Raw genomic sequence first — 10,106 nt, 5'->3', positions numbered from 1 at the left:
TCTAGCTCCACCTCTTCTCTGTTTAGTATCTGTGAAGTTTAACAAGCAAGGGATATCCTTGATTTCTTCAAATTAGTAAACGTCAAGTGTGGTCAGCTGTGGTTGGAAGGATAAGACCCTTTTGCTTTTTCTTCCAGTAGAGGGCTGCTACTGAACAAAAAAAGCAAACATCTTTACTATGGAAGGATTTCAATCAGAAGTTGAAGAACAATCTGGGTTCTTTGGGTGTCCTAATGCTAACATATTCATGTGCTTCAGAACTTAACACTGCTCAAAATACCTTCTGCTTCTGAGACCACATGATACCAAACTCTATAATTTCATAATTCTTGAACCTCAAATATGTGCTATTGGACCACGCAGAGAATTGTGCATTGTAAAGGATGGTCATGTTCTTCCTAGAAACCTAGCTTTACATTTTCCTCAACCTAGGGTGTATTTTCAAAATGAAAAATCCTCAGAAAGAGAAGCAAACCAAGCACACCCTATTACTAACCATTAACCTAAACTTCCTAAAAAATGTTCTTTGTGTTTCAGATGTTGTATGACATCAGAGCATTTTAAAATGTAAGAACATACATGTCATAAATAATGCTTTAAACCACATGATACAAAATGTAATGGAAGACCTGGCTGGGTAAAGAGCATTTTTTCCTTTTCTTTAGGTTACAAAATTAGACATAAAAGATACTAAAATATTTTCATTGTTTTTCTTCCTAGCATCAAAGTTGTTTTTTCTTTCAAACTGAAATATCTCCTCTTTTCACATGACAGAGTTTAGTCTTCCTTTTTATGGCAGAACATAGTAAATCGCTTAGTTGCAATAGTTTGTTGTTCTAAGTCTCGCATGTCACTTAATGAATCTGATCTCCCTGTCTTCCTGCTCCACGGGTCCCCACAGCTTTCCAAGGTCATGTGAGACCCTGAGTTGGCAGCTTTATGCTAGATGGGCACGGAACCCACCTTCTTCCACATTGCTTAGGTATCTCCTGTCTCCAATCTGCATATCAGAAAAGCATAATTCTGGATCAGGTTTTGATGATTGATAGTCATTATTTAAAAGTGAGGGACTTCCCTGGTGGCAAAGTGGTTAAGAATCCACCTGCCAATTCAGGGGACACGGGTTCAATCCCTGGTCAGGAAAGATCCCACATGCCGTGGAGCAACTAAGCCCGTGTGCCACAACTACTGAGCCTGCTCTCTAGAGCCCGGGAGCCACAACTACTGCAGCCCGCGCGCCTAGAGCCTGTGCTCCGCAGCAAGAGAAGCCACCGCAATGAGAAGCCCTTGCACCACAACAAAGAGTAGGCCCTGCTCACTGCAACTAGAGAAAGCCCGCGCGCAGCAACGAAGACCTAACGCAGCCAAAAATAAATAAATAAATTTATTTTAAAATAAATAAAATAAAAGTGATACTTTGATAAAAAGTATTTTATCAAATATTTTTTGATCACTTCTTTGTGCCAGGCACTATTTGGCATTTAATTCTCTCAAGAACTTACTCAAAACTCAACACTGATATAAATGAAGTATAACTTTTAAAAATTGTGAATCACTATATTATACACCTGTAACATGTAATATTGTACACAAACTATAATTGAAAAAAAAGAAGAATCAACATTAGCTCTGTTTTCACATAATGAGACTGAGACTCAGAGAAGTTAAGTAACTTGCAGAAGGTCACACAGCTAGGACTCGCTAGAACCAGGACTCAGCTCTCCCAAGCAGTGCTGGAGTTAGTGCTTGTAACCATAGGGCCACATCTCCACTCCAAGATTTCTGATATTTTTCCCCTTTGGCGCAGGGTATCCTGAATGTGCCCAGCACTTGGCTGTGCTTCTAAGCTAAGTATTCAGTGCTGTTCTTTAACTGGACCTAAAATTACTGTTTCATCAAGTTGGGAAAAGCCCTGGACCCTAACTGTTAGTAATCACATAGAGTGTTCCATTTTAAATAGACTTTTTTTTTTTCAGGTGGGTAAAACTTTGAAAATAATGCTACTCTGCTTAAAATGGCCGGTGGTCAATGTATAACCATTTTATAACTTCTAAACGTTGTGTCAGATATTATTTAAATTCTGTTCTCATCAGTCAGATCATTTTTAATTACTAAGAGAGTTTTTTTTTTTAACCCAGATGGTCTATGGTATTCTGATTAGAAAAAAAAAAACCACGAGAAAAGCTTTCTCTTATTTATGAGTGACAAAGCTACATCCAAAAGGTTTGTCTGTGCCGTCCAAAAAGGTAGACACTGGCCACATGTGACTACTGAGCATTTCAAATGTGTGTGGCTAGAACTGGTAAGTGTAAAATGCAAAGCATATTCTGAAAACTCAGGACACGAAAAAGATGCAAAATAGTCCATTAGCAATTTTTATATCAATTATATATTGAAATGATAATATTTTCCATATACTGGGCCAAGTAAAATATATTTTAAAGCTAACTTCACATGTTTCTTTTTACTTTTTTTAATGTGGTTGCTAGAAAATCTGAAATTCCGTATGTGGCTTTGCATTTATCTATTGGACAGTGCTGGGTGAAGTGATTACTCGGGGATAAAAGACAGTATCAGTGCGAGTGGGATCAAGCAGCTCATAGAGGATATGGTCATCAGTGAAAAACGTTCTTTTTTCAGCGATAAGGTGAAGTAGTCATGTGATGACCATTCTACCATTTTCTCAAAGTTCTGCCCTGTTGCCGCTGTATTCATAAGAACCCCAGGAAAAGGCATTTCCTCCTTAGGAGAGAGTCTCAGACTGATTTTTCACTACTCAGAAATGTGGGCCTGGAATGACATATCAAGAACAAAAAATGTCCCAACATTTCTAGCGTGGGTTGCAAAGCAGATGGCATGGTTCCGAGCGGTGGTCCCTCGTGCAGATCCCCCACCTCTGCCATTGCGCTGAGGGTTTACAGCACAGCAGTGCAAAGCCAAAGGGCACCCACGAGTTCATTACATAATTCTTGGTAGCATGTGGCCAAGTGCGTATCTGCTCTGGGGGACGGTCAGCAGGCTCTGTCAGGCAGACCACGGCCGTCACGATGATGTTTTGACAGAGTGTGCTACAGGTTGTTTGTTTGGAAAAAGACTCACCAGGTATTTTTCCTCCCCTTTCTCCTTCCTCTCTCTCTCTCTCTCTTTTTTTTTCCCCTTTGAAACACTCTGGCATAATACTGAATGACTTTGTTTTTAAGCTGCCTTAGCCTTGCTTTGTGAAGAAAAAGCCTGAGTGTTCTTTCCCTGTAGGACACAAGTGTTATTTTTGGAGCAGAGATCCTTAGCCTGATCTCTGTCTAAACCAATTTCTGTTCTTTGTGAGGTCGTGGTCTGGGGTGGCTCTGAGTGATCTCTGTGGAGGGAAGCTTCCTGGCTTCATGAGGGAGCCTGGGCCGAGGTGTCAAAGGGCCACGCCTGGAACTTCACGGCTCGGGGTCTCCACACACAGCTCCTTCACCTTCAGATTCCCCTTTTAGGCTTGTCCCCTTGGAATAGTCTGGACCACATGATGTGAAGTGGTGTGATTTTCCTGCTGATGTCATTTCACGGGATGTTTTGGGTCAAGGTGACCCTCCCCTTTTTAACTGGGTACTGTAGGTCACAGACTCCTCAGAACTAAGAAAGCCATGGCTGGAGGATCTCTGTAGGCTGTAGAGGGTGTCGCCGGCTATGGGAGAGCCACAGCCCACTCTGAGGGCCACGACCCGGGTTCCCAAGGGCCTCTGGGAACATGTCTCGTGACTCACAGCTCAGAGCATCCCCTTCTGTAACCTGCTCTGGATCACGCTGCTAAACACAAGGAAGACAACCTCTCCAGCTTCCCACAGCTCGTCTTCCTGACCTGTCATTCCTAGGAGTTTACTCACCTTGCACCTGCTGGGAAATACGTAAAATCAGACACAGTTGAAAACACTGCTGTCATCAACAAATAACACACCACCTTTCCTTTGGAAATTGGTAGCTGGGGATTCAGGGAGCAGGTGTAGATGAGAAAGGCCCCGTGATGAACAGTAGACCCTGCAGGTGTCACAGACTGCTTTCCCCTCGGTGGGTGACCTGTGAGGCGCCCTTCCCTGGCCGGCTATACATAGCCAGCAAAGCTTCTTACGAGAGAAACCTCTTTCCTCATCCTCCATCAGTCCCACCCTCAGACCCGAAGCTTCGCTGTAAATCCCGCAGAAGTCGCTGCACCTTGGACCGGACAGCAGCCAGCTGGCCCGGGCCTGACGGCGTCCCCGCCACAGCCCTCCATCCTTCCTTTTCTGTGCTGAGGGAGCACGACTGGTGCTCCGCCATGGTCGACATGGGGGGCCTGGACAACCTGATCGCCAACTCGGCCTACCTGCAGGCGCGGAAGTCCTCGGATGCCGACAGCAAGGAACTGCAGCGCCGACGCCGGACCCTGATGCTGCCCGGGCCGCAGAGCTGCGAGCAGCTCCGCCAGGCGCCGCCCAGCGACTTCCACAGCCTGTGCGAGCAGCAGCCCATCGGCCGCCGCCTCTTCCGGGACTTCCTAGCCACGGTGCCCGCGTACCAGGAGGCCGTGGGCTTCCTGGAGGAGGTGCAGAGCTGGAAGCTGGCCGAAGAGGGTCCCGCCAAGGGCAGCACGCTGCAGGGGCTGGTGGCCACTTGTGCGGCCTCCCCGGGGCACCCACACCCCTTCCTCAGCCCAGCTCTGGTCACCAAGTGCCAAGCAGCCACCACGGAGGAAGAGCGAGCATCCCTGGTGGAGCTGGCCAAGGCTGAGGCCATGGCCTTCTTGCAGGACCAGCCCTTCCTAGAGTTCCTGGCCAGCCCCTTCTATGACAAGTTTCTGCAGTGGAAAGTCTTTGAGATGCAACCCGTGTCAGACAAGTACTTCGAAGAGTTCCGGGTGCTGGGGAAAGGTGGTTTTGGGGAGGTAAGTGTTTCAGAATAGCCAGGCTGGAAGACAAAATAGACAGCATAATAGAGTTTTATTTCACCTCTTTTTTTTTTTTTTTTTCCTTTTTAATCTCAAGGGAACTTAGAACTAATCTCAGTGCCACATGTGGAGAAAGAATTCCTAACTTGCTCTCACGTCTTCTTTCCGGTCACCGCGTGAAATAAAATGAGAATGGCATAGGAAAAACTAACAAAATGTGGAACTGGCCAAGAATCTTTATCCTGGGGTCTACAACAGGCAGGCACACACTGAAATGCCCCTCTGGTGAATGATAGCAACAAACGATGGGGGATCCCCCTTTCCCCTTAATTGTGGTAATGGAGGTAATTTGAGAAAAACTTCAGAGAGCTAAGAAAACACTCATCTTGAATTAAAGCCTGGAATTCCTTTTGCACCAATGCTGTGCTCATCTTTCTTTTTTTTAAGTTGAAAACAATTCTTTAAGGTAAAAGTCACATTAGCCGTTAACCATTTTAGAGTATATAATTTAATAGCATTTGGTACATTACAATCTTGTATAACTATCATCTCTATCTAGTTCCAAGATATTTTCGTCACCCCTACGCCCATTAACAATTACTACCCATTTCCCCCACTCCCCCAACCCACCCAGCCCCTGGCGACCACTGGGCTGCTTTCTGTCTCTGGATTTGCCGATTCTGGTGTATCCTAGCAATGGAGTCACACAGTATTTGAGCTTTTGTGGCTGGCTTCTTTCACTGCGCGTAAGGTTCAGAGGTTCATTCACATTGGAGCATGTATCAGTACTTCATTCCTTTTTAGGGCTGAATAACATTCCGTTGTACGGGAATACTACATTCAATTCATGTATCCATTCATCTATTGCTGGACAGTTGGGTTGTTTCCACCTTTTGGCTGGCGTGAATAGTGCTGCTGTGAACATTTATGTACAAGAATTTGTTTGAATACCTGCTTTCATTTCTCTTTCATATATGTCTAGGAGTGGAATTGCTAGGTCTTAGGGCAATTCCATGTTTAACGTTTTGAGAAATCACCAAATTCTTCCAAGTTTTAAGTTCCCACCAGCAACACGTGAGGGTTTCAATTTCTCCACATCCTTGCCAGCACTTGTTATTTTTCCTTTTTTTTTTTTTTTTTAATTATGGCTTACATAGTGGGGGTGAAGTGATACCTCACTGTGGTCCCAGCTCTATCTCAAAGAATCCTTCTCACTCACAGCTTCTCTTTTCTCAGAAGCCTGCCATCTTTCCACCTTGGTGGTTTTCTGCTCCTCCACCCTCTGTATCCCCCTTCCCCTTCCTGTCTCCAGTACTGTCTACTTCTTCCTCTCCCTTTCTTTCTCTCCTTAAGGTATGTGCTGTCCAGGTGAAAAACACCGGCAAGATGTATGCCTGTAAGAAACTGGACAAGAAGCGGCTGAAGAAGAAAAATGGTGAGAAAATGGCTCTCTTGGAAAAGGAAATCTTGGAGAGGGTCAGCAGCCCTTTCATTGTCTCTCTGGCCTATGCCTTTGAGAGCAAGTCCCATCTCTGCCTGGTTATGAGCCTGATGAATGGGGGAGACCTCAAGTTCCACATTTACAGCGTGGGCGAGCGGGGCCTGGACATGAGCAGGGTGGTCTTCTACTCGGCCCAGATGACCTGCGGCGTGTTGCACCTCCACTCCCTCAGCATCGTCTACCGGGACCTGAAGCCCGAGAATGTGCTTCTGGACGACCTCGGCAACTGCAGACTATCCGACCTGGGGCTGGCTGTGGAGATCCGGGATGGCAAGCCCATCACCCAGAGGGTGAGTGGCTCTTCGTGGGCCCAAAGGTGGGGCATAGAGTCAGAGAGGAGGGGAGAGGGCCGTTCTATTCCCAGGACAAGCAGAACCTTGGACTTAATGCTTTTAATTTCCTTGTTCTTAAAGCCCTTGTGCTGTCATCTTGCCTTAAGTGGAGTGGTGTAAGAGGATTAGCTCTTTGGGGCCTACTTTACTTTCCTCTCACTGGAAGCAGAGGGGAGCCTTCTTTGTGAGTTGGAGATGATCTGTGCCTTCACCGTGCGATGGTAAGAGCTGAAGCCCTAGCCAGGATCTAGGTATGTCCCACCAATAACCACCTCCCTGGTGCCATGTTCCTGAGTCAATAGAGCCTTGGTTTCCTTTTCCAGAAATTTTTAGGGGCTGGACCCTAAAATTTCAGGATTCTAGGAGGTAAAATTTAATAGGATAAGAAATAGAAGAAACCCCAGCATTTAGCACATTAAAGTAAATATCTCCTTTTCTGTTGAGTGCGCACTGGGGGAATGTTTTACGTTGGACAAAGGTGAAATTTTCAATGAAAATACATATACAAGACAACAAAGGCAATTGATGTTTATTTTGATCAATTTGGTTCAAGGTGATGGCAGAGAATTCTTTGATTAAAAAAGGAATTATAATTAAGCAATTATGTTAAGTGAACAATACAAAAATCTCTCCGATTCTGACAGTTCTTTACCACTGAGTTTCTGTGCACAAAGGTGGGAGAATTCCCAGGAAGATAAGCGTCCGTCAGGTTCCTAAATATCCACTTAAAACTTTGTTTTTGCACAGTTTCCAGCTTACAGGTCAGAGAGGACAGTCAGGCAAGGATGTGAGATGTGATTTCATGGCAAGTTTGGGAAACCACAGGTGAATTTATGTGGCTATAATGTAAGGAATGTTGACAAGATGTGTAGGGCTCAGATCATGCAAAGGCATTGGAATTCTTTCTTGTGAGGGACCAGAAGCCATTGAAGGGTTTTAAGAAAGGGAATGGTGTGATTAGATTTGCATTTTTTTTTATTATGTTTTTTTAGCGGTACGCGGGCCTCTCACTGTTGTGGCCTCTCCCGTTGCGCAGCACAGGCTCCGGACGTGCAGGCTCAGCGGCCATGGCTCACGGGCCCAGCCGCTCCGTGGCACGTGGGATCTTCCAGGACCGGGGCACGAACCTGTGTCCCCTGCGTCGGCAGGCAGACTCTCAACCACTGCGCCACCAGGGAAGCCCTAGATTTGCATGTTTTTAAACACCAATTTGGATTGTAGATGAGAGGCAGAGGAGCTAGTTAGGAGGCATATGCAGTGGCTCAGGAAGAGATGATGAGGCCTGTATAAGACAGTAGGATTGAAGAAGTGGGAATAAAGTGGAGCTGTTGGAAAGAGACCTGATGGGACTTCAGGACCAGCTGGGTATGAGGGTAAGTGAGGCGGAAGGTCTCTAGCTCCAGTGACTAGAAGGAGGAACAGAGTTATGGGAAAGCTGGTTTAATTGGGAGTGTAGTGTGTATGAGGCTCCTATGTGACAGGCAGGTAGACATTTAGATAAAGATCTGGTGCTCTGATGAGAGGTCAGAGCTAGACATTGGGATTTGGAGTCATCATGACTTGGGAAGCAGCAGACACCACTGGGTTGTTTGGGAAACAGTGGAGGAAGAGGACCAGGGATGGTAGCTAAGGAACATCAACATGTAGGGGGTGTTGAAGCAAAGGGGCCTTGAAGAGGTTAAAGAAGTAGGACGAGAGTGACAGAGTCATGGGAGCTGTATCAGTTAAGGGTTGATTTCAGCAGCATATCATAGAAAACCCAAATAATAGTGGATTAAACAAGAGAGGGGGTTATTTTTCTTATGTAACAAGTAGTGTGACGATAAGCATGGTTGGTATTAGTTCCGCAGCTCCAGGATAACGGGATCGACATCTCTGTCATTTTGGCCTTTTTGACATGTGCAAGATGGCTGCCCTAGCCCCAGCCATCAGGTCCATGTTCCAGGCAGGAGAAAGGAGGAAAGGTCAGGAGTAAATAGGCAGGCACGCACCGACCGAATATGCCTCCAAATATGAACTTCCTTGGAAGGCCCATCTGACAGCTTCCATTTAAATCTCATTGGCTAGAACTATTATCTGGCCATCCCACCTGTAGGGGAAGCTGATAAATGACTTTTTTTTTTTTTAGAATGAGAAACGCAGGATATGGAGCAGGTAACTGGCAGCCTCCTCCACAGGAGCCAAAGGAGAAGAGGATTTAAGGGAGGAGAGTGATCAGCACTGTCGAGTGCTGCCAAGAGGTCAGCAGGGGATTTGACAGTCAGGAAACCACAGTGTCCTCAGGAAGAGTGATGTTCAAGGTCAGAACTCAGACTGTGGAGGTTGGATTGACCTGGGAGTAGAAAGTGAGACAAAGGAAGGAGGGAGACTGGTCACTACAGGAGGACACAGGGAGGAGGATGGAGTTTTAAGGAGGGGAGATTTAGATGCTGAGATAAGAATCAGGAGAGAAAGTGCTGGTTCTGTAGGAAGGAGAGGCTGAATGAGGGTGGAGAAACCGAGGAAGAGGTGGGGATGGGATGGAGGACTTCCATATCACTGTCTCCTAAGTTGGGGTGGAAGAAGCGGGAAGATGGCGGGGAAGCAGAGTGTTCGCCTCCGTGGGACTTTGCTGTGAAAACAGAAACGTCGTGGGACTTCCCTGGTGGCGCAGTGGTTAAGAATCTGCCTGCCAGTGCAGGGGACACGGGTTCGAGCCTTGGTCCGGGAAGATCCCACACGCTGCAGAGCAACTAAACCCGTGTGCCACAACTGCTGAGCCTGAGCTCTAGAACCCGCGAGCCACAACTACTGAGCCCACGAGCCACAACTACTGAAGCCCACGCGCCTAGAGCCTGTGCTCCGCAACAAGAGAAGCCACCGCAATGAGAAGCCCGCGCACCACAACAATGAGTAGCCCACGCTCGCTGCAACTAGAGAAAGCCGCACGCGGCAACGAAGACCCAACGCAACCAAAAATAAACAAATAAAAATAAAGTTAAAAAAAAAAAAAACGGAAACGTCGTGAATCCATGTCTGTCTATGCATGGAAAAACCAAAGTGTATTTCTTCACTTATTGTCATAAGTGACAATGAATTCGCATTGTCACTTATGCAGAGGAGACGTGTTCCTTCTGAGTGTCTCATAGGCATGTATCATGCTAATCGGTGGTACATCTCCACCTTGCTGAAGGTTGAGGAGACACATAGCTCTGTCTCTTGTAAATCCTTTCTCAGTCTTCCTCCAGCTCTATTCATGGGCCAAGAGAATATTTAAGGACAGTTCCTTCAGTGGCTCCTGTGTCCAGCTGCCTGACTCTTTTGGAAACTGGAGGAAGCTTTCCGTGCCTCCTCAGTATTGTCCACTATAACGAACGCAGTTGGTGGA

The 10,106-nt window shown here is 46.2% G+C and overlaps 1 protein-coding gene across 1 annotated transcript in view; it reads left to right on the top strand.

Moving 5' to 3' along the window:
* Window positions 1–4,297: 4,297 nt before the first annotated feature.
* The window catches only part of GRK7 (G protein-coupled receptor kinase 7), a gene marked incomplete at both ends in the record, with an annotated part of 34,719 nt that continues 28,910 nt past the window's right edge, over window positions 4,298–10,106 (top strand). The window contains 2 exons of the mRNA XM_082655549.1: window positions 4,298–4,903; window positions 6,260–6,697. Of these exons, the coding sequence (XP_082511675.1) occupies window positions 4,298–4,903; window positions 6,260–6,697 (1,044 nt within the window). The remainder of the gene's footprint in view (window positions 4,904–6,259; window positions 6,698–10,106) is intronic.

Source organism: Grampus griseus (assembly GCF_964374135.1).
Source record: "Grampus griseus genome assembly, chromosome: 5".
Lineage (NCBI taxonomy): Eukaryota > Metazoa > Chordata > Mammalia > Artiodactyla > Delphinidae > Grampus > Grampus griseus.
This window is presented reverse-complemented; position numbering and strand designations above follow the sequence as displayed.